Source organism: Thalassophryne amazonica, chromosome 14 (genome assembly GCF_902500255.1).
Source record: "Thalassophryne amazonica chromosome 14, fThaAma1.1, whole genome shotgun sequence".
Taxonomy (NCBI): domain Eukaryota; kingdom Metazoa; phylum Chordata; class Actinopteri; order Batrachoidiformes; family Batrachoididae; genus Thalassophryne; species Thalassophryne amazonica.
This window is the reverse complement of record NC_047116.1, coordinates 2,175,358-2,201,041: the sequence shown is the minus strand read 5'-3', so window position 1 is coordinate 2,201,041 and position 25,684 is coordinate 2,175,358. Positions and strand designations below refer to the sequence as shown.

The 25,684-nt window shown below is 42.0% G+C and overlaps 1 protein-coding gene across 2 annotated transcripts in view; it reads left to right on the top strand.

Moving 5' to 3' along the window:
* Nucleotides 1-25,684, top strand: part of mylkb (myosin light chain kinase b) — a 253,035-nt gene that overhangs the window by 67,133 nt on the left and 160,218 nt on the right. For both annotated transcript variants that reach the window (XM_034187254.1, XM_034187253.1), the window contains exons 4-5: nucleotides 13,976-14,103; nucleotides 15,770-15,926. In XM_034187254.1, the coding sequence (XP_034043145.1) occupies nucleotides 13,976-14,103; nucleotides 15,770-15,926 (285 nt within the window). The remainder of the gene's footprint in view (nucleotides 1-13,975; nucleotides 14,104-15,769; nucleotides 15,927-25,684) is intronic.

Genomic DNA, 25,684 nt, shown 5'->3' with positions numbered 1-25,684 from the left:
TCTCAGGCGGCGTCATCAGCCTGTTCAAGCTGAAAACGTCCACATTTCAGGCTCTATTGATCCAGGACGTCGTGAGAGAACAGAGAAGTTACAGAAAAAGTCGGTTTCAACATTTTATCCGGATATTCCACTATTAAAGGAGATTTTTTAATGAAAGATGTGCGGACGGGTCCACGCGTCGGGACGCAGCAGGCGCGGTGCGGCGGCACAGGAAAAACACCTCCGTGTTGATAACCATTTGTAAAATCCAGGCGGGTTTTGATGGCTTTCAGTGGAGTGAGTATATGAGAAATTGTTTAACAGCTGGACATGTTCCAACTTGTCCTTAAGGCTTCCAACGGAGGTGTTTTTCCTGTGGCGGAGTAAAAAATGATTTACTTCTGCAGGACTGGAAGTCCATTTACACAGAGCATGATGCTAATTTAGCATATTCCAAATTTGAAAACACATTTCTCTATATATACACAACAAAAATTGTCCAATTATACAGTACAGTGCAAATAATAAATATAAGGCTAACCCATGGATGACAAAAGGGCTGCAAAAGGCTTGTAAGAAGAACAATATGCTATACAGAGAATTCATTAAAAGTAAATCAAGAGAGGCAGAGATTATATATAAGGACTATAAAAATAAATTAACAACTATTATGCGGAATTGTAAAACAAAATCATACTTTGGAAAAATACTAAACAATAATAAAATCAACATAAAGGAAACATGGAAAATACTGAATAGCATTATAGCAAATGAACCCAAATCAAATAACTGCCCAATATACTTTACTTATAACAACAAAGATGATTGAAATATAACATGAACCAAGTAGTGAATAGTTTCAATAAATTTTTTGCTAATGTTGGGCCAGATCTGGCACCTGACATTCCACACAGCCCAACGGGAAGATCAGCAATTAACTGATAGAAATCCACACACAGTGGGCCTCATGTATCAGCATTGCGCACTTGTGGTGTAAATTTACGGTGTAAATTTGAAGTACACCAAAGTTGCCGTGACATGTATCAAGCAGTGCGCACCTGCCCATTTCTGGCGTAAGCCTGATGTGAAAACAATCGTAATTATAATAAACACGCCCATAAATATTCAGACTCCGCTTCAGACACACCCTCATTTTACGACATGGAAGCCAGGAAGACGGCAAAGAAAAAGAACTTCAGCAATCACGATGCGTGCCAATAGAGCGTCAAAAGTGGCCGTCGTATCAATTGTTTGTAGTATAATCAAAAAAGTGTTACAGTGGTCCCTCGTTTATTGCGGGAGTTACGTTCTAAAAATAGCCCGTAATACACGAAACCATGACGTAGTCAGCGTTATTTTTTACAATTATTATAGATGTTTCAAAGCTGTAAAACCACTTTATACACTTTTCTCAATCAGGCATGAACATTTTCTCACTTTTCTCTCATATGTAAACACTCTCAAAGTTCAAACCTTATTAGAAAAATAAGACCAAGCTGTTTTCAGGCCCAAACATTTGTTTGAGGAATAAAAATAGAACGTTTTCCTATAAATAATTATGATGGCTTTTAGAACTAACAAATTTAATTTTAACGATCAACCTACGAGGTTGGACACATAAGAAATTATTAATAGTGACTGACCAGTATTTCACAGATCGCGCCTCTGCGTCCTGACGCTGCGCCTTTTTCCACTCACACCTGGCTGCAGGTGTCTGTTTCCGAGTGACAAACACAGTTATGAGTAGTTGTTGGTGCTCTTTTATCTTCTGGGCAAGAAGATTCTTATAAACAGACACACAGAACACAGAACACTGTAAAAAAAAAAAAAAGGCATGCAAAATTGGACTAAAAACTCCGCGAAACAGCGAGGCCGCGACAGGTGAACGGCGTTATAACGAGGGACCACTGTATTCTCTTTTCACGTCATTAATTCTTGACATGTGGATATTTGCTCACTCAATTTATAAGACACACCTAATTTTTCAGATTTCTTTATTTTTAAAATGTATTTCTTTATTTATTTTATTGTGACAAATGAATGGAGACGACAAAACCTGGTTGCAGCACAGGCGAAGGGAATGACGAAACTACAGTTGTAATGATCAATTTCATAGTCTAAAACGATCACACCACATGAAGTTAAGCTCAGTGCTGCTCTGGCTCCAGGCTCGAAGTCTGGAGAAAAAGGCGAGCAGCGCTTTCCTTCCTGTCAGCGCTGTGGCCACGGATCGTGCTCCATAACAATCCCGCAACAGTGGGATTTGTATTGATTATTATGTAGTATAATCAGGAAAGTGTTATTTATGTAACATATGCATTGATTTGTATAATGTCACTGTTTATCATGTTGATCATCTTCATTTTTATGTGGATTCCAGCGCTGGTTCATTTTGGTGTATAATTTACGCCACCTCTCGACCTGGTGTATATTTTCAGCGCAGCGTACGCCAACGACCACATTGATAAATGCCAAGTAGCGCAGCCATTTTGGCGTACACCCCATATATGCTCAAATATCGCCGTACGCACGTTGATACATGAGGCCCAATGTTCATTAGCCCAGTTGATGGAAATTATTAAGGTAGTCAGTACATGTAAAAGCAAAAAGTCAGCTGATCATAATAACATACATATGTCCTTAGTTAAGCAAGTAATTACTGGAATTGCCAAACCATTAACATATATATTTAATAAATCATTTCAAACTGGAATTGTCCCAAATGGTATGAAAGTGGCAAAAGTGATATTTATTCAAATCTGGTGACAAACATCTTTTTACTAATTACAGGCCTGTGTCTTTATTGTCACAATTTTCAAAGATATTGGAAAAACTTTACAATAGCAGGTTGGATAAATTTATAGAACAACACAACCTACTTGATAACTGTCAGTATGGTTTTAGAGCAAAAAGGTCCACTGCACTGGCATTGCTTGATGCAGTAGAAGAGATCAATAAACATGTGGACCAAAGGGACATAGTAATAGGTTTTTTATCGAGAAAGGCTTTTGGCACAGTCAATCACAACATATTATTTCAAAAGGTGGAACTGTATGGGATCAGAGGAGTGGCTCTGAATTGGATTAAAAGCTATTTAGAAAACCGGAAGCAGTTTGTTAAACTCAGGGACTGCTGTTCTTCGTATCTGGACATCCTTTGCGGGGTTCCCCAGGGTTCTGTGTTGGGACCAAAGTTACGATTTATGTCGAGTTTCAGATGTGTTCACAGCAGTTCTCTTTTCAGATGACACCAACCTGTTTTGTTCAGGAGATAATTTGCAACAGTTATCTGATTTAGGAACGGAAATGATAAAGTTGAAGAGTTGGTTTAATATTAACAATCTGTCATTAAATTGGTCCAAAACTAAAATAATGTTATTTGGAAATCATAAAAAACACACAAATACAGTTAAATATACAAGGGGTAAACATAGAATGTATCAAAACGAACAAGTTGTTAGGTGTGATTATTGATGAAAGAATCAACATAATATTCAAAAGAAGCATCCAAAAGTATTGCAGTTTTAAATAAGGCTAAGCACATTCTTGATGGCAAATCACTACATACTCTGTATTGAGCATTGATTGCACCTTACCTGACTTACTGTGCTGATGTCTGGGGTAATAACTATAAAACTACAGTGCAAACATTATTCATCCTTCAAAAAAGGGCATTAAGAATAATCTACAATGCAGGGTGTCGGGATCACACCAACCCATTGTTCATTGAATTGAAAATATTAAAACTCTATGATCTGATAACATTCAAGACTGTTCAGTTGATGTACAAAGTGAAAAATAAGCAATTGCCATTTAGAATTCAAGATTTTTTTACGCAAAGAGAAGGAATATATAATTTAAGGGGTTTGTATCAGTTTAAAATTGTGGGCGCTCGGACAACCAGGAAATGCTTCTGTGTCTCCATTTGTGGCCCAAAAAATGGAATAAGCTACCTGAGGAACTCAGACGATGTCCAAATATCAACCGGTTCAAGTATTTATATAAAGAAATGGTGTTTTCTGGATATTTATCTGATGGAACAGGATGAGTTTGTGTGTTGTATGAAGAATCTGCTACACTTGAATCCTTAGATGAGATGAGATATACTTTATTGATCTCACAGTGGAGAAATTATGTTTACACTCCAGTTACCTCAGACAACAATTAGTCCACAATTATTACTTGTTAACCGGAATAATGGCACACATCAGAATTAAAGACAACACATACACATTTGACATTGTTTATGTTCACTAAGTTTGAAGAAGTCCGTTATCCGAATTGAGGCAAGTGGGTGAAGGTCACACAGCAACCTTGAGTTGCACCACCGTCACCTTGGGGGGACTGACGGGAGCTGCAGCTAAAACCGCACCGTCCGCGCTGAAGGGGAAAAGACAGGGGTGGGGGGAGGGAATGGAACATGCTTCAGTCCTGTGAAAAGCAGTTTATTGTCTTTGTGAGATGAGATAAGAAACAGCCAAATGTTCCCCAGGCCGAAAAACAAATTCCTCTGGAGGAAAAACAGTCGGGCAATTTGACCTTCAGGCTTGATAAGCCTGTAATGTTATGGTTACAGCAGTGAAAAACACTTTTAACAGTTCCACTTGAACAACTAAATCCCAATTATGAATTAAGAATATTCCCAATTATGAATTAAGAATATTCACTGGCCTCTGAAATCTTCATCTTCAACTGCAAGACACGCATCTGCTCCAAGATGTCATCCAATTTGCGTCTGAGTTCAAGAGTCATGGCAGTCTGAGAATGCACTGCCTTGCCAACCTCGTTAATCATGATGGACAAGCGAGAGGCCGTGGTTCTTGATGCCGCCTTCTTGCCAATTTTCCGGTAGATCAGGGCAGCACATAAGCCAAAAAGTACCAGCCCTACTACCATAAGACCAAAAATGAATAAATCCTCGACGTCCTCAACGGAGAAAGGCACCAAGCATGCCACACGCCAGGAACTCCAGGAGTTGAGAACATAGCCTGCAGGATACGTTCCATCTGGGCAGGTAGGATCCCCCGGTCCTGACCTTCTTGTAGAAAAAATGGTGTCAACAGAGTTCAGAGACCAGCTGATCAATTCCATGGTTAATCCAATAGTAGTCCAATAGATCCAGTATCCAATATAATTTGAGGAATTCACAGTCTGGTGAAGTAGGGACTTGAAGGTTAAAGGCAGAGAACAGAGATAAGGGAGATTGGAGGAGATGTGACCGCCCTCGTCGGAGTCCCAAAAATTGAAACTGAAAATGTCTGGTAGTAACGAGCACGTAATAAGAGCTGTTTGGGAAATATCAATCAATCAATCAATTTTTTTATATAGCGCCAAATCACAACAAACAGTTGCCCCAAGGCGCTTTATATTGTAAGGCAAGGCCATACAATAATTATGTAAAACCCCAACGGTCAAAACGACCCCTTGTGAGCAAGCACTTGGCTACAGTGGGAAGGAAAAACTCCCCTTTAACAGGAAGAAACCTCCAGCAGAACCAGGCTCAGGGAGGGGCAGTCCCCTGCTGGGACTGGTTGGGGCTGAGGGAGAGAACCAGGAAAAAGACATGCTGTGGAGGGGAGCAGAGATCGATCACTAATGATTAAATGCAGAGTGGTGCATACAGAGCAAAAAGAGAAAGAAACAGTGCATCATGGGAACCCCCCAGCAGTCTACGTCTATAGCAGCATAACTAAGGGATGGTTCAGGGTCACCTGATCCAGCCCTAACTATAAGCTTTAGCAAAAAGGAAAGTTTTAAGCCTAATCTTAAAAGTAGAGAGGGTGTCTGTCTCCCTGATCTGAATTGGGAGCTGGTTCCACAGGAGAGGAGCCTGAAAGCTGAAGGCTCTACCTCCCATTCTACTCTTACAAACCCTAGGAACTACAAGTAAGCCTGCAGTCTGAGAGCGAAGCGCTCTATTGGGGGTGATATGGTACTACGAGGTCCCTAAGATAAGATGGGACCTGATTATTCAAAACCTTATAAGTAAGAAGGAGAATTTTAAATTCTATTCTAGAATTAACAGGAAGCCAATGAAGAGAGGCCAATATGGGTGAGATATGCTCTCTCCTTCTAGTCCCCGTCAGTACTCTAGCTGCAGCATTTTGAATTAACTGAAGGCTTTTTAGGGAACTTTTAGGACAACCTGATAATAATGAATTACAATAGTCCAGCCTAGAGGAAATAAATGCATGAATTAGTTTTTCAGCATCACTCTGAAACAAGACCTTTCTGATTTTAGAGATATTGCGTAAATGCAAAAAAGCAGTCCTACATATTTGTTTAATATGCACTTTGAATGATATATCCTGATCAAAAATGACTCCAAGATTTCTCACCGTATTACTAGAGGTCAGGGTAATGCCATCCACAGTAAGGATCTGGTTAGACACCATGTTTCTAAGATTTGTGGGGCCAAGTACAATAACTTCAGTTTTATCTGAGTTTAAAAGCAGGAAATTAGAGGTCATCCATGTCTTTATGTCTGTAAGACAATCCTGCAGTTTAGCTAATTGGTGTGTGTCCTCTGGCTTCATGGATAGATAAAGCTGGGTATCATCTGCGTAACAATGAAAATTTAAGCAATACCGTCTAATAATACTGCCTAAGGGAAGCATGTATAAAGTGAATAAAATTGGTCCTAGCACAGAACCTTGTGGAACTCCATAATTAACTTTAGTCTGTGAAGAAGATTCCCCATTTACATGAACAAATTGTAATCTATTAGACAAATATGATTCAAACCACCGCAGCGCAGTGCCTTTAATACCTATGGCATGCTCTAATCTCTGTAATAAAATTTATGGTCAACAGTATCAAAAGCAGCACTGAGGTCTAACAGAACAAGCACAGAGATGAGTCCACTGTCCGAGGCCATAAGAAGATCATTTGTAACCTTCACTAATGCTGTTTCTGTACTATGATGAATTCTAAAACCTGACTGAAACTCTTCAAATAGACCATTCCTCTGCAGATGATCAGTTAGCTGTTTTACAACTACCCTTTCAAGAATTTTTGAGAGAAAAGGAAGGTTGGAGATTGGCCTATAATTAGCTAAGATAGCTGGGTCAAGTGATGGCTTTTTAAGTAATGGTTTAATTACTGCCACCTTAAAAGCCTGTGGTACATAGCCAACTAACAAAGATAGATTGATCATATTTAAGATCGAAGCATTAAATAATGGTAGGGCTTCCTTGAGCAGCCTGGTAGGAATGGGGTCTAATAAACATGTTGATGGTTTGGATGAAGTAACTAATGAAAATAACTCAGACAGAACAATCGGAGAGAAAGAGTCTAACCAAATACGGGCATCACTGAAAGCAGCCAAAGATAACGATACGTCTTTGGGATGGTTATGAGTAATTTTTTCTCTAATAGTTAAAATTTTGTTAGCAAAGAAAGTCATGAAGTCATTACTAGTTAAAGTTAATGGAATACTCAGCTCAATAGAGCTCTGACTCTTTGTCAGCCTGGCTACAGTGCTGAAAAGAAACCTGGGGTTGTTCTTATTTTCTTCAATTGGTGATGAGTAGAAAGATGTCCTAGCTTTACGGAGGGCTTTTTTATAGAGCAACAGACTCTTTTTCCAGGCTAAGTGAAGATCTTCTAAATTAGTGAGACGCCATTTCCTCTCCAACGTACGGGTTATCTGCTTTAAGCTACGAGTTTGTGAGTTATACCACGGAGTCAGGCACTTCTGATTTAAAGCTCTCTTTTTTTAGAGGAGCTACAGCATCCAAAGTTGTCTTCAATGAGGATGTAAAACTATTGACGAGATACTCTATCTCACTTACAGAGTTTAGGTAGCTACTCTGCACTGTGTTGGTATATGGCATTAGAGAACATAAAGAAGGAATCATATCCTTAAACCTAGTTACAGCGCTTTCTGAAAGACTTCTAGTGTAATTGTTATATGGCTGGGGGGGCCTGGCTGCCTTTTTGTTTCTGTCCTTTGTTTCTCCTTCCAGGTGGTTTGCATTTGGGACTGAGTGGCTGTGTTGCTGAGGTTATCAGGACCTCACCCTGATCACCTGCGGCTCGTCAGGACTCACAGCTGAGGTGCATCTATATGGATTGGAACATGGTGGCATTTAAGACTGGAGTATACAGTGTGTATTTGCCAGAGACTCGACCTTGTGACCAGACGGGTGAGATCGTCGTCTCGGGAGCCATCTCATCATCAGTGGATGCAGAGAACGTCCAGGTTTGATGCACGGTCTGTGAAAGAGGAGGGGGTGAGGTCTCACGCTCGTCAGCACACTTCCTGAGGTACGTTAGATTTTGTGACTAACATTTATACAGTCAGTAAATGTGGTGTCCCTCACACCTTTATTATACTGAGCTGTATGTTAGTCATGTATCGACTTCCACTGCAGTGGAGTTTTGTGAACTGGATGTTCCATGCCTGCAGGTTGGGAAGCTGATTCGTAATCAAGCCAGGAAGTGTTTGCTGTTTGTACACCTTTAAGTGTTCTCTCTGTGTGTAGAGTGTGGACTCACATAATGGTTCCTTCTTTCACAGACTCGGTTTGTTGCGGCCACCTGGGGGGTGTCGGCGGGGTCCTTGGGTCCGAACAGCTTCTGGCTCCGGACCGTTAGCGCTGCTGGGAGCGCACCACGCCAGACCGCACTTTGTTCTTTATGTATCACTGTTATGTATTAAATTCAGTTAGCCTTTGTACCGTGCTCTGCTTATTTCATACTGGGTCTTTCAAACGCTGGTCGGTTCTCCGAGCTGCGTCCGACACATAACAGTAATGAAACTTATTCCCCACTGCTGGGTAGTCCATCAGAGTAAATGTAAATGTTATTAAGAAATGATCAGACAGAAGGGAGTTTTCAGGGAATACTGTTAAGTCTTCTATTTCCATACCATAAGTCAGAACAAGATCTAAGATATGATTAAAGTGGTGGGTGGACTCATTTACTTTTTGAGCAAAGCCAATAGAGTCTAATAATAGATTAAATGCAGTGTTGAGGCTGTCATTCTCAGCATCTGTGTGGATGTTAAAATCGCCCACTATAATTATCTTATCTGAGCTAAGCACTAAGTCAGACAAAAGGTCTGAAAATTCACAGAGAAACTCACAGTAACGACCAGGTGGACGATAGATAATAACAAATAAAACTGGTTTTTGGGACTTCCAATTTGGATGGACAAGACTAAGAGACAAGCTTTCAAATGAATTAAAGCTCTGTCTAGGTTTTTGATTAATTAATAAGCTGGAATGGAAGATTGCTGCTAATCCTCCGCCACGGCCCGTGCTACGAGCATTCTGACAGTTAGTGTGACTCGGGGGTGTTGACTCATTTAAACTAACATATTCATCCTGCTGTAACCAGGTTTCTGTAAGGCAGAATAAATCAATATGTTGATCAATTATTATATCATTTACCAACAGGGACTTAGAAGAGAGAGACCTAATGTTTAATAGACCACATTTAACTGTTTTAGTCTGTGGTGCAATTGAAGGTGCTATATTATTTTTTCTTTTTGAATTTTTATACTTAGATTTTTGCTGGTTATTGGTGGTCTGGGAGCAGGCACCGTCTCTACGGGGATGGGGTAATGAGGGGATGGCAGGGGGAGAGAAGCTGCAGAGAGGTGTGTAAGACTACAACTCTGCTTCCTGGTCCCAACCCTGGATAGTCACGGTTTGGAGGATTGAAGAAAATTGGCCAGATTTCTAGAAATGAGAGCTGCTCCCTCTAAAGTGGGATGGATGCCGTCTCTCCTAACAAGACCAGGTTTTCCCCAGAAGCTTTGCCAATTATCTATGAAGCCCACCTCATTTTTTGGACACCACTCAGACAGCCAGCAATTCAAGGAGAACATGCGGCTAAACATGTCACTCCCGGTCCGATTGGGGAGGGGCCCAGAGAAAACTACAGAGTCCGACATTGTTTTTGCAAAGTTACACACCGATTCAATGTTAATTTTAGTGACCTCCGATTGGCGTAACCGGGTGTCATTACTGCCGACGTGAATTACAATCTTACTAAATTTACACTTAGCCTTAGCCAGCAGTTTCAAATTTCCTTCAATGTCGCCTGCCCTGGCCCCCGGAAGACAATTGACTATGGTTGCTGGTGTCGCTAACTTCACATTTCGCAAAACAGAGTCGCCAATAACCAGAGTTTGATCCTCGGCGGGTGTGTCGTCGAGTGGGGAAAAATGGTTAGAGATGTGAACGGGTTGGCGGTGTACACGGGGCTTCTGTTTAGGACTACGCTTCCTCCTCACAGTCACCCAGTCAGCCTGCTTTCCCGGCTGCTCGGGATCTGCCAGGGGGTAACTAACGGCGGCTAAGCTACCTTGGTCCGCACCGACTACAGGGGCCTGGCTAGCTGTAGAATTTTCCACGGTGCGGAGCCGAGTCTCCAATTCGCCCAGCCTGGCCTCCAAAGCTACGAATAAGCTACACTTATTACAAGTACCGTTACTGCTAAAGGAGGCCGAGGAATAACTAAACATTTCACACCCAGAGCAGAAAAGTGCGGGAGAGACAGGAGAAGCCGCCATGCTAAATCGGCTTAGAGCTAGTAGCTACGCTAAGCTAGCGGATTCCTAAAAACACGCAAAGTGAATAATGTGTAAATAATTTAGAGGTGATTCAGCAGAAGGAGTGCTTTAGTTAAGGCACGTAAAGATTACACTGGGAAACAAATCGTAATCTAGATAACTAGATCAATCTAACTGCGCAGATTAAACAGCTAACAGATACAGAAAAACACCGCTGTGCTCCGGAACAGGAAGTGATACAATACCGCAGTGAGAGCCAACCACCAGTAGAGGCCAAATATGTGTTTTCACTTCACATTTTGTTTGGAAATGATCGTTCGTGATCCGGCACATAGTCTGGTTTAATTTGACTGTACGGAGGGTGTAGCTGTTGATAAGTGTTGCTTCTGCCTACACCTTTTGGCACTTTGTACAGTTTTTTTTTCTTTTCTTTCTTTTAACTACTTTGTCTATGAGTATTGTTTGTTTGTGTATGAGGTATTTTTGTTAAGCATATATGTGCCTAAATAAATTCAGTTCATTTCAAATTCATATATATATATATATACACAGTGAGGAAAATAAGTATTTGAACACCCTGCGGTTTTGCAAGTTCTCCGACTTAGAAATCATGGAGGGGTCTGAAATTTTCATCTTAGGTGCATGTCCACCGTGAGAGACATAATCTAAAAAACAATCCGGAAATCACAATGTATGATTTTTTTTAATAACTTATTTGTGTGTTACTGCTGCAAATAAGTATTTGATCACCTACCATCCAGCAAGAATTCTGTCTCTCACAGACCTGTTAATTTTTCTTTAAGAAGCCCTCTTATTCTGCACTCTTTACCTGTATTAATTGCACCTGTTTGAAGTTGTTACCTGTATAAAAGACACCTGTTCACACACTCAATCAATCACACTCCAACCTGTCCACCATAGCCAAGACCAAAGAGCTGTCTAAGGACACCAGGGACAAAACTGTAGACCTGCACAAGGCTGGGATGGACTACAGGACAACAGGCAAGCAGCTTGGTAGAAGACAACAACTGTTATGATTATTTATTAGAAAGTGGAAGAAACACAAGATGACTGTCAATCTCCCTCGGTCTGGGATTCCATGCAAGATCTCACTTTGTGGGGTAAGGATGATTCTGAGAAAGCTCAGAACTACACAGGAGGACCTGGTCAATGACCTGAAGAGAGCTGGGACCACAGTCACAAAGATTACATTAGTAACACATGATGCTGTCATGGTTTAAAATCCTGCAGGGCAGCAAGGTCCCCCTGCTCAAGCCAGCACATGTCCAGGCCCGTTTGAAGTTCACCAGTGACCATCTAGATGATCCAGAGGAGGCATGGAAGACAGTCATGTGGTCAGATGAGACCAGAATAGAGCTTTTTGGAATCAACTCCACTTACCATGTTTAGAGGATGAGAACAACCCCAAGAAACCATCCCAACTGTGAAGCATGGGGGTGGAAACATCATACTCTGGGGGTGCTCTTCTGTAAAGGGGACAGGACGACTGCACCGTATTGAAGGGAGGATGGATGGGGTCATGTATTGTGAGATTTTGGCAAACAACCTCCTTCCCTCAGTAAGAGCATTGAAGATGGGTCATGGCTGGGTCTTCAGCATGACAGTCAGAATCAGAATCGCCTTTACTGTCATTGTAATTTGCATTACGAGATTTGAGTGCAACTTCAAAAAGGTGCTTTCTGTGGTGCGAGTAATTTTTAGCCAAATAAAAGATAGTGAAATTTAACGGTAAATTATTCAGAGTATATGTACAAGAGCATTGAAGATGGGTCATGGCTGGGTCTTCCAGCATGACAATGACCCCAAACACACAGCCAGGGCAACTAAGGAGGGGCTCCGTAAGAAGCATTTCAAGGTCCTGGAGTGGCCTGGCCAGTCTCCAGACCTGAACTCAATAGAAAATCTTTGGAGGGAACTGAAACTCCAAACCTGAAAGATCTAGAGAAGATCTGTATGGAGGAGTGGACCAAAATCCCTGCTGCAGTGTGTGAAAACCTGGTGAAAAACTACAGGAAACATTTGACCTCTGTAATGGCAAACAAAAGCAATTGTACCAAATATTAACATTGATTTTCACAGGTGTTCAAATACTTATTTGCAGCAGTAACATACAAATAAATTATTAAAAAATTATACATTGTGATTTCCGGATTTTTTTTTTTTTTAGATTATGTCTCTCACAGTGGACATGCACCTAAGATGAAAATTTCAGACCCCTCCATGATTTCAAAGTGGGAGAACTTGCAAAATCGCAGGGTGTTCAAATACTTATTTTCCTCACTGTATGTATATATGTATATATATATATATATATATATATATATATATATATATATATATATATATATATATATACACACACACACGCACACTCCGCACTGGGATACCAATTAAACAACTGCATATTATAAAGAAGACGATGCTCATACGGCTGAGGATATTTTGGCATTGCGTTATATTAAAGGTTGGGAATATTTTTGTGGAATAATCGTCGGCACACATTCAGAACCTCGTTTGAAACATTCATCTTGATTTTATGCAGATTGTGGAATTTTTAGTGCAACTATCAACAAAACCAAACTGCCGATTTCACAAAATCCTCCAGAACATCTGAGCCAAGCAGACCCACATCAGGCTCGGTTCTGGCTGAAGCACCTGACTCCACAGTACCTGCTACAAGAGATCTTGGAACCCCAACAGAGTCATGCCCCATACTGGGTTCTTACAGGGTTGGTCAGACCTTGCACCCTGGTTTTTCGGGGGGTTTCGGAGCAGGCTAAAGGATGAACCTCGTGCACAAACCCGTACAGAATGTTCTGTAGCCTTGTTGCTGGCACCAAAGGATTGGGTACCTCATGCTGAAACAGGATTGGTGACACAAGTGCCGGTCTGTAGGGTGAGAACTGGAATTTGAACCAACTATGGATCCTTCTCCATCCGGAGCTCTCAACTGTGAGATGATCCTTCACTGGGGTGACCACTGTGCCCGGCATGGAGGACTGACGCAGTTGGATCCAGGTGACCTGCTACACTGTGGTTGGAATCACCACCAGCAGTGGACTGTCTGGCACCTCCAGACAAAGGTGTCGGAATACTACCTGGTGGTCCCGAAATCAATGATCCTGAGCTGTGGCGACCTGCACTCCAGTGTGACTGAGGGTGTGGCCTGTCTTCAGGGACTCCTCCATCAGACGCGGAGGACAGCTGCTCACTCTAGGAAGGGACTGGGGTTCTGAGCCTCACCCTGTGGTCTTTCCAGTCCTGTTTTCTGCCTGTATGTTGGTGGCGTTCCCTCGACATCAGTCACCATGGAAAACAGTTCAACAGGCAGCACTAAGCCACGCCCCCTGCCTGATGACTTTTGTTGGTGGTTCTTAGTTATTAGTCCACTCTGCTGCATCATGCACGGTAGACTGGAAGTTATTGATTATTGCTTATTGATATGTTTGTGCAGCACTGCCACCTCAGATTCTTCAGTTCCCAGAGGACATGAAGATCCTGGCAGGAGGTCAAGTGGAGATCATCTGTAAGTTCTCAGGAGCTCCGCCCATCAGCTGCACCTGGCTCAAGTTCAGGAAGCCAGTAAGACCAACGTGTACACACACACACACATGCATGCACACACACACAGACACAGGAAGACGAGTTCACAAAGTGTCCAAGAGTCAAAGCTGACGTGTGTCACACATCCACTTTTTCAAACATGTTGTTTAACGTGAGACCTAACTGAACTCGGGCACGTTTTCATCACTTTGAGACGAAATATGGTGCATCCAGAAAGTATTCACAGCGCTTCACTTTTTCTACATTTTATGTTACAGCCTTATTCCAAAATGGATGAAATTCTTTTTTTTCTCAAAATTCTACACATAATACCCCATAGTCACAGCATGAAAAAAAGGTTGGGGTTTTTTTGTTTGTTTGTTTTAGATTTTTGTTTGTGGGACTTGTTGGTCTTGCTGAGACTTTTACAGTCTGTGTGGGACTTGTTGGTCTTGACTGTTTGGCCTTTTACAATCTGTGTGTGGGACTTGTTGGTCTTGATGTGAGACTTTTTCAGTCTGCGTGTTGGACTTGTTGGTCTTTACGTGAGACTTTTTCAGTCTGCATGTCGGACTTGTTAGTCTTGACGTGAGACTTTTTCAGTCTGCGTGTGTGACTTGGTCTTAACGGTTTTGACTTTTTCAGTCTGCATGTCAGACTTGTTGGACTTGATGTGAGACTTTGTCAGTCTGCATATCGGACTTGTTGGTCTTGACGTGAGACTTTTTCAGTCTGCATGTCAAGCTTGGTCTTGATGTGAGACTTTTTCAGTCTGCTTGTGGGACTTGGTCTTAACGGTTTGACTTTTTCTGTCTCCATGTCGGACTTGTTGGTCTTGATGTGAGACTTTTTCAGTCTGCATGTGGGACTTGATGGTCTTTATGTGAGACTTTTTCAGTCTGTGTGTTGGACCTGTTGGTCTTGACGTGAGACTTTTTCTGTCTGCGTGTCGGACTTGGTCTTGATGTGACACTTTTTCAGTCTGCGTGTGGGACGTGGTCTTAACGGTTTCAACTTTTTCAGTCTGCATGTGGGACTTGTTGGTCTTGATGTGAGACTTTTTCAGTCTGCATGTCAGACTTGTTGGTCTTGATGTGAGACTTTTTCAGTCTGCATGTGGGACTTGGTCTTAAAGGTTTCAACTTTTTCAGTCTGCATGTGGGACTTGTTGGTCTTGATGTGAGACTTTTTCAGTCTGCATGTCAGACTTGTTGGTCTTTATGTGAGACTTTTTCAGTCTGTGTGTCGGACCTGTTGGTCTTGATGTGAGACTTTTTCAGTCTGCATGTGGGACTTGGTCTTAAAGGTTTCAACTTTTTCAGTCTGCATGTGGGACTTGTTGGTCTTGACGTGAGACTTTTTCAGTCTGCATGTCGGACTTGGTCTTGATGTGAGACTTTTTCAGTCTGCGTGTGGGACTTGGTCTTAACGGTTTCAACTTTTTCAGTCTGCATGTGGGACTTGTTGGTCTTGATGTGAGACTTTTTAAGTCTGCATGTCGGACTTGTTGGTCTTTATGTGAGACTTTTTCAGTCTCATGTGGGATTTGTTGGTCTTGACGTGAGAGTTTTTCAGTCTGAATGTCGGACTTGGTCTGGATGAGAGACTTTTTCAGTTTGAATGTCGGACTTGGTCTTAACGGTTTGACTTTTTCAGTCTGCATGTTGGACTTGTTGGTCTTGACTTGAGACTTGTGTGTTGTCAGATCCAGCCTGGTTGGGCAGGTGTCTCCATCGAGACCACAGACAGCAGCAGTAAGCTGACCATCGGCAGCAGTCAGCAGGACCACTGCGGCTGCTACACCATCGAGCTGAAGAACAGCTACGGTCTCCGCCAGGCTGCCCTCAATCTCACGGTCGTCGGTAAGAACGAATCTGTCAAGCTGAAAATCACACTACAGATTTTGATTCACATTGACATTTGACTTCTTGTGTCTTTTGAATACTGATACTGTGAGGACAGAATGAGGTGAGACATGTATAAAAATACATCCAGTGTCTGCAGTGGTTGGGGGGTCGAACCAGTGACCCTCTGCTTAAGCTGACTCCGATATGTGCCAAGCAGTGCAGCACTGAAGATTCACATGGACTCTGTGCCAAGACATAAATCAGCCAGAGGAAAAATTCTGCCAAAATCCTGCTGTTAGTGACGCCAGCGGATGCGGTTTCTGTCATTGTGGCCAGATTGTGTACAGTACGTACCGTCCTCTCTGAAAGTACTGGAACAATGAGGCCAGGTTTGGGTTTAAGGCCAAAAGACAAATATGACATTTGTCAAGGTGAGCCCAAACCTGAGTAATGGGAACAGAACCTGACCTGGATCTGAATGATACTGAACACAGTTTTTATGAGACCGATGGAGTCCGAACCTGTTGAGCCCCAGTTCATTTATTTTGGTAAAACCACATCAAAAATTGATGAAAAAGAAGCAAACAAAATATGTTTTATTTTATGTTATTTGTTGTGTTACGGGATCATTTAGTCTGCAGCAGATCAGGGGCCTCATGTACAAAGGCTGCGTACGCACATAAACGTGGCATACGTCCGTCTCCACACCAACATTCAGATGTGTATCAAAAGTGAAATAACCGTGGAAATGTGCGGTGTGTCACACAAAAATCCTGGCTGGCGTACGCACGTTTCTACAGCTATTGTTCCTCTGCAGACACGTAGAGGTGAAGCTGGGAACTGTTAATAGAGTGTAAACGTGAAGTCATCAGAGTGACGTGCACAGCAGAGACACGCTGATGAACAATTAATACACCCACGAGTTTGCAGTTATATGGATGGATATAAAAACACGTGCAAAGTGATGAAGAAAATGCCACTAACAGTGGCTGTGTTAGCATTGTTAGAGGACCTTGCAAATGATGCAATCCAGATGTGAACGACTATTCAGGGAAAGCAAGGATTTACTTAAAAATTACAATAATTGGCTCATAAACCAATTCCGATGACCAAGGCCACTGTTACTGAAGTTGCGTGCAGAACTGCGACCGGCCCAGAACGCAGTACAGCGAGGAGCCAGGGGTTGTCTGTGTCCACACAGGTGCTGACCACGCTGGGCTTCCTGGCATCAGGGGCATTCCAGTGGGAGCTCAGGAGTGTGCCAGTCAACCTTGAGCCCAACCACCAGCTGTGTGGAATGCAATCATCCGAATGTCATCCAGGTACATCACATTCCAACATTACAGCACAAGTTGCAGTGAGAGTCGGTTTAGGTGCCATCACATGATGAATTTGTTTTTGTTAATAGGAAACATTTTCATTCCATCAATGTTCAAATCATATGTGCAAATGCATCTAACTAACACGATGGCTCAGTGGCCTGGTTCAACGCATGACTCATCCATCTTGACTAACAGCGTGGGCGGGGCAGCCCAGTCTTGCACCTTTTTTTTCCATGTTCCCATGAAGAAATGAGTGGCATTTACGGGTGATTCTTAGACTACAGGCACTTATTATGTCCTTTGATCATATTTTATGAAAAACAAAAAAAAAGGGGGGAAATTTCACACTTTATAGTTATCTTTACAATGAAAGTGTGTTAAGAAATTTGTTCTAGTAGTCTATGATGACATATTTTCATCCTTTTTTCAGCATCATTATATGCAAATATTGCCGTTTTGTGCTTGTCCCACACCCAGACTTTTGATCTTCAATGATAAAAATGAATGGTAAAGAAATGTTTTTTTCTAATGTTTTAAAATATCTCTGAATAAAATATCAGTAAAATAATCAAAACATAATTAGGGTATTCAATGTCATACAACTGTTGTGATTTTTTTTTAAACAAAATGTAGTTGTCCCACACTATTGCTGTAATTTCCACCACAACACTGTAATCTCCCTTTAAACAGTTTGTATGAAAGATTGTTTGGGTAGTTTCTACGGAGATAAACAGTGACATCAGAGCACATGTATATAGCGCCAAATCACAACAAACAGTTGCCCCAAGGCGCTTTATATTGTAAGGCAATTGTTGTATGGCTGGGGGGGCCTGGCTGCTGGTTTGTTTGCCTTTTGTGTTTCCTCCCAGGTGGCGTGCATTTGGGACTGAGTGGCTGTGTTGCTGAGGCTGTTAGGACTTCACCCTGATCACCTGCGACTCGTCAGGACTCACAGCTGAGGTGCATCTGGAGGGATTGGAGTATGTTGGCATTTAAGACTGAAGTGCACAGTGTGCATTTGCCAGAGACTCGACCTTGTGACCAGACGGGTGAGATCGTCGTCTTGGGAGCCATCTCATCAGCAGCGGACGCTGAGAATGTCCAGGTTTGATGCACGGTCTGTGAAAGAGGAGAGGGTGAGGTCTCACGCTCGTCAGCACACTTCCTGAGGTACGTTGGATTTTGTGACTAACAGTTATACAGTCAGTAAATGTGGTGTCCCTCACACCTTATTGTATTGAGCTGTATGTTAGTCATGTATCAGCTTCCACTGCGGTGGTGATTTGTGAACGGGATGTTCCATGCCTGCAGGTTGGAAGCTGATCAGTAATCAAGCCAGGAAGTGTTTGCTGTTTGTACACCTTTAAGTGTTCTGTGTGTAGAGTGTGGACTCACATAATGGTTCCTTCTTTCACAGACTCGGTTGTTGCGGCCACCTGGGGGGTGTCGGCGGGGTCCTTGGGTCCGAAACAGCTTCTGGCTCCGGACCATTAGCGCTGCTGGGAGCGCACCACGCCAGGCCGCACCTGTTATTATTATTATGATCACTGTTATGTATTAAATTCAGTTAGCCTTTGTACCGTGCTCTGCTTATTTCATACTGGGTCCTTCAAACGCTGGTCGGTTCTCCGAGCTGCGTCCGACACATAACAGCAATGGTGTGGTGGAAATTACATTTACAAGGCCAATAGTGCCCATAGTTAAAGAATCACCCTTACGTGATGCATTTTTTTAATTTTATTTTGCTATTTCTACATGATGAGAAAATAATTTATTTGCATAAATGTTCCAAATGAAAACCAGCACGGGCACATTTGTGGAACCCAGTGCCAACTACTGTACAGGAGGGAGCTAGCAGTCAATATGTGTCACAGATTTCAAAATGGCACTTTTCAACCAGATGTGCGGTGCTGTGACATGTCAATCATCCAGGTGGCATCTGGGGTGTCCGATTAGATTTCAGAGGAGTCCAGTGCAACCCAGTTCCACCCATACCAGGAAGTGTTCAACATTTAATATTTCCTGTTTTACTGTGGGCTCAAAATTTGCCACTTCCTGTTTGGGACTCAGTGTACCATGAGCCTGCTTTGTATATTAATATGCATATGTCACGTACATGAATGAGCAAAGCTCGTCAGCATCTCACCATGTCATTTAGGTTCTTCAGACTTTATTTTGAGTAAATGCTCCAGGGGAGCATTAGCCTGGCAAAAACCTTTCTTTTTAAGCAGTTTTCTTTATTTTCCTCTCACATACTTGGAAAAGCTCCTCGCCATCTAACCATGTGCTTCAGCTCCTTCAGGCTTTTTTCAGTAAAATGGTTCTTGGGAGCATGAGCATGACTCCGCTCCCCCAGACCCCCCCCCCCCCCGCCTTTTAAGCATTTTCCTTAATTTGCCTCTCAGCTTCTAGATGGGCTCTGCCCTCCATATTCTCCACCTTTTTAATCATTTTTCTTTTTTTTTTTTTGCTTTTCAGCTGACCCCCTAATTACAGCCCTCTTAACCTCCTGCCACTTTAAACATTTTTTTATGTAGATGTAAATTAATGTTCAGAGTTTTCAGCTAGTTGACAGTAGGGCTGTACAATATGGACAAAATATTGTATCTCAGTATTTTCATATAAATTGTCATGTAACTGTCACTTATATACATGCTGTCCATATTCTTGAGCCGCTTAGGGCCCTGTCCCACTGGCATTTAGGAGGATTTGTGGATGGAATGCGCACAAAAGTGGCCCACATCCGCCAAACAACTGCAATAACCGTGTAACATTCCTGTATGAGTCGGCCACCATCCAAACACGTCCGTGATCATCTGCAGAGGCACGCGTGTCCGCAGCAGGATTTTTGAGCCGCTCAAAAATCCTGCTGCGGATGAGATCCGCATCACTGCCTGAACACATACTGAAGACATACGCAGGACATACACAACCAACACGCTGCATATCCCCTGTCATCCGCTGATATCCGCAAGACGGGTTGGCGCGGCTTGGCGGCGGACCGGGACAGCGGACCGGGACAGTGTGCAAAACAGATATGACGCGTGCCCAGCACGGCCACATCACGGTCGCAAATGTTATGTCGCGCATGCAGACAGAGTGGGCACAGATGGAGCGAGTGCATCACGGCCGCTGTGCCCCTCATGGGGCGCCTCCGCGGTCGCCTTCGCTTCTGTTCCCTGTTATATCCGCTTTTCTTCCTCATGTATTCGCTGATCCACCCCGGGACATTTGTCATTTCCGCCCACCTTTGTTGCGGACGCTCAGCTTTTGTCTCCTTATTTCATGCGCAAATCCTCCTAAACGCCAGTGGGACAGGGCCCTTAGGTGTGTAGGGAGAGTTCCCATGGGATAAAAAAGCTTTTCAACCAACCATCCCTGGTTCTCAAGACCAGGAACCTCAGTGGCTCTACTCTCTCTTTTTTCTTTTTTTTAAAGATATTTATGTGTTCCTTAGTAAACACTAGTAGAGTTCCACCTTAGATTTGGAATGTATAATAGAAGATATACCTTACTGAATTTTCATATCAATATGATAAACGATATGACTATGATTTGACACAAAGTGCAGCAACAGTGAAAATTAAACCTTCTTAAACCAAACAGTAATAATCCCACACTCATTTTACACTCATCATAAGGTTAGGATACTGTTCCCTCCAAAAGGATTGGAACACTTGGAATTTCACACATTTTAATTTGTTTATGCCATTTTAAATACTAGAAATACAAACAAAAATAATAAAAATTTCTAAAATTATCTTCCTCAAACTCAAACTGAAAGCAAATCTCTAAAACTTGATCAAACCTGTAAATAATCAGTTTTATTGCCAGTTTTCTTTAGACAAGTCAGGGGATGAAACATGAACATTTCCAAGTCACTGAATATGTCTTGGACTTTATTTACATCAATTATGAAGAAATACAAAAGTTTCTTTCACCAAAACATCAAATCTAGTCTTTCATCTCAAATGTACTTTCTGTCAGATTGTAGCTGAACTTACAGGTCTTCTTTTGAAGAAAATCCTCCTCTACACCACTTCATCAGGAAGCTGGATTTTGTAAGGATTAAACAACGAGAAGCCGTGCATTATACGGTTTGAATGCATGACACGGAGTCTAAAACACCATGACGCAGCAATCTTCCATTCCAGCTTATTAATTAATCAAAAACCCAGACAGAGCTTTAATTCATTTGAAAGCTTGTCTCTTAGTCTTTTCCATCCAAATTGGAAGTCCCAAAAAACCAGTTTTATTTGTTATTATCTATCGTCCACCTGGTCGTTACTGTGAGTTTCTCTGTGAATTTTCAGACCTTTTGTCTGACTTAGTGCTTAGCTCAGATAAGATAATTATAGTGGGCGATTTTAACATCCACACAGATGCTGAGAATGACAGCCTCAACACTGCATTTAATCTATTATTAGACTCTATTGGCTTTGCTCAAAAAGTAAATGAGTCCACCCACCACTTTAATCATATCTTAGATCTTGTTCTGACTTATGGTATGGAAATAGAAGACTTAACAGTATTCCCTGAAAACTCCCTTCTGTCTGATCATTTTTTAATAACATTTACATTTACTCTGATGGACTACCCAGCAGTGGGGAATAAGTTTCATTACACTAGAAGTCTTTCAGAAAGCGCTGTAACTAGGTTTAAGGATATGATTCCTTCTTTATGTTCTCTAATGCCATATAACAACACAGTGCAGAGTAGCTACCTAAACTCTGTAAGGGAGATAGAGTATCTCGTCAATAGTTTTACATCCTCATTGAAGACAACTTTGGATGCTGTAGCTCCTCTGAAAAGAGAGCTTTAATCAGAAGTGTCTGACTCCATGGTATAACTCACAAACTCGTAGCTTAAAGCAGATAACCCGTAAGTTGGAGAGGAAATGGCGTCTCACTAATTTAGAAGATCTTCACTTAGCCTGGAAAAAGAGTCTGTTGCTCTATAAAAAAGCCCTCCGTAAAGCTAGGACATCTTTCTACTCATCACTAATTGAAGAAAATAAGAACAACCCCAGGTTTCTTTTCAGCACTGTAGCCAGGCTGACAAAGAGTCAGAGCTCTATTGAGCTGAGTATTCCATTAACTTTAACTAGTAATGACTTCATGACTTTCTTTGCTAACAAAATTTTAACTATTAGAGAAAAAATTACTCATAACCATCCCAAAGACGTATCGTTATCTTTGGCTGCTTTCAGTGATGCCGGTATTTGGTTAGATTCTTTCTCTCTGATTGTTCTGTCTGAGTTATTTTCATTAGTTACTTCATCCAAACCATCAACATGTTTATTAAACCCCATTCCTACCAGGCTGCTCAAGGAAGCCCTACCATTATTTAATGCTTCGATCTTAAATATGATCAATCTATCTTTATTAGTTGGCTATGTACCACAGACTTTTAAGGTGGCAGTAATTAAACCATTACTTAAAAAGCCATCACTTGACCTAGCTATCTTAGCTAATTATAGGCCAATCTCCAACCTTTCTTTTCTCTCAAAAATTCTTGAAAGGGTAGTTGTAAAACAGCTAACTGATCATCTGCAGAGGAATGGTCTATTTAAAGAGTTTCACTCAGGTTTTAGAATTCATCATAGTACAGAAACAGCATTAGTGAAGGTTACAAATGATCTTCTTATGGCCTCAGACAGTGGACTCATCTCTGTGCTTGTTCTGTTAGACCTCAGTGCTGCTTTTGATACTGTTGACCATAAAATTTTATTACAGAGATTAGAGCATGCCATAGGTATTAAAGGCACTGCGCTGCGGTGGTTTGAATCATATTTATCTAATAGATTACAATTTGTTCATGTAAATGGGGAATCTTCTTCACAGACTAAAGTTAATTATGGAGTTCCACAAGGTTCTGTGCTAGGACCAATTTTATTCACTTTATACATTCTTCCCTTAGGCAGTATTATTAGACGGTATTGCTTAAATTTTCATTGTTACGCAGATGATACCCAGCTTTATCTATCCATGAAGCCAGAGGACACACACCAATTAGCTAAACTGCAGGATTGTCTTACAGACATAAAGACATGGATGACCTCTAATTTCCTGCTTTTAAACTCAGATAAAACTGAAGTTATTGTACTTGGCCCCACAAATCTTAGAAACATGGTGTCTAACCAGATCCTTACTCTGGATGGCATTACCCTGAACTCTAGTAATACTGTGAGAAATCTTGGAGTCATTTTTGATCAGGATATGTCATTCAAAGCGCATATTAAACAAATATGTAGGACTGCTTTTTTGCATTTACGCAATATCTCTAAAATCAGAAAGGTCTTGTCTAAGAGTGATGCTGAAAAACTAATTCATGCATTTATTTCCTCTAGGCTGGACTATTGTAATTCATTATTATCAGGTTGTCCTAAAAGTTCCCTAAAAAAGCCTTCAGTTAATTCAAAATGCTGCAGCTAGAGTACTGACGGGGACTAGAAGGAGAGAGCATATCTCACCCATATTGGCCTCTCTTCATTGGCTTCCTGTTAATTCTAGAATAGAATTTAAAATTCTTCTTCTTACTTATAAGGTTTTGAATAATCAGGTCCCATCTTATCTTAGGGACCTCGTAGTACCATATCACCCCAATAGAGCGCTTCGCTCTCAGACTGTAGGCTTACTTGTAGTTCCTAGGGTTTGTAAGAGTAGAATGGGAGGCAGAGCCTTCAGCTTTCAGGCTCCTCTCCTGTGGAACCAGCTCCCAATTCAGATCAGGGAGACAGACACCCTCTCTACTTTTAAGATTAGGCTTAAAACTTTCCTTTTTGCTAAAGCTTATAGTTAGGGCTGGATCAGGTGACCCTGAACCATCCCTTAGTTATGCTGCTATAGACGTAGACTGCTGGGGGGTTCCCATGATGCACTGTTTCTTTCTCTTTTTGCTCTGTATGCACCACTCTGCATTTAATCATTAGTGATCGATCTCTGCTCCCCTCCACAGCATGTCTTTTTCCTGGTTCTCTCCCTCAGCCCCAACCAGTCCCAGCAGAAGACTGCCCTTCCCTGAGCCTGGTTCTGCTGGAGGTTTCTTCCTGTTAAAAGGGAGTTTTTCCTTCCCACTGTGGCCAAGTGCTTGCTCACAGGGGGTCGTTTTGACCGTTGGGGTTTTACATAATTATTGTATGGCCTTGCCTTACAATATAAAGCGCCTTGGGGCAACTGTTTGTTGTGATTTGGCGCTATATAAAAAAATTGATTGATTGATTGATTGACGCGAAGTGCATTCAAACCGTATAATGCACAGCTTCTCGTTGTTTAATCCGCTTATACCGTTTATATCATGGTCCCACACAGTGAGCTAACACACACATATTTATTTAAGTTAACAGAACTTGATAAAAATGTGTGAGTATTTGGGACTATTTTATACCAGTCTCAAGATATTTTGTCTCCAATGCGCTTACCGTGTCTGCGGGCTCGCTCACACTCACGTGCAGCCAGACATCTCTGCACCTCCTCCAGTCCGGCAGAGGAAGAAGCGCACACACAATTAAATCCTGCTGCATCCCATTCAGTTTGATTACTGACACCAAGTCGGCTAAAAGTCTCCTTTCAGTGCTCTTCAGTGCGCTCCTGCAGGTGTTCCACCTGCTGCATGTGCCTGATGTTTGGGAAAATGCATGAGACGAGAGCCGCATGAAGCCACACATCTGGCTCTGTCCTCCTCCTCCTCTCTGCACCACTCCATGGCACAGAGCCCAACTACGCATGCAGTCACAAAGTTCTGAAAAACTGGAGCGATCTGAATTCGGTTGGATGAATATGGGTGTGTGTGTGGAGACGATTCATCTCGTTCACAACATGACAGAACTTAATGCGCTGTTACGCGCAATAGCGCGTGATAGCGCACAACAAAGCACAACACTATTCTTGACCGTGTGTAATGGTTCCTGATAATTCTCCAGCAACACGTGCCAGTAATCGTAATGTGTGGTAACAGGTTGCAGCAGTTCCTGAGGACACCTGACACCCCGAATCATCACATTCGTGACTTATCGTCGTTATGTGTAAACGCAGCATTAACAGGCCTCCTGTGCTCAGTATTTGTCAATAAATGCGTGTGTAATGTTGTGAATGCCACACACTGTCGGCCACAGTGCCCCTCACATTTTTTACTTCAGTGTGTGCGCAGCTCTGAGCCCACAGCATTTACAGCCTCATACACACACACTAACTCTTTTACCATTTCATGTTTATTCCGTTTAACAGAGTACTAAATAAACTATCCCTGCGTGTATCTGTGTCACTTCGGTACATCTGGATATTTTTGGATTTTGGCATACGCCATATTTTAGTAGGAAATTCATGCAAGCCTTTGTACATGAGGGCCCTGATCTGAGTGTACCCAGGTTGAATCCAGATGGAGTCAGTCTCCAGCCCCGCCCAGAACCACCAACAGTCCAGCAGATCAACTGCATAGTTTACAGGAATTCTT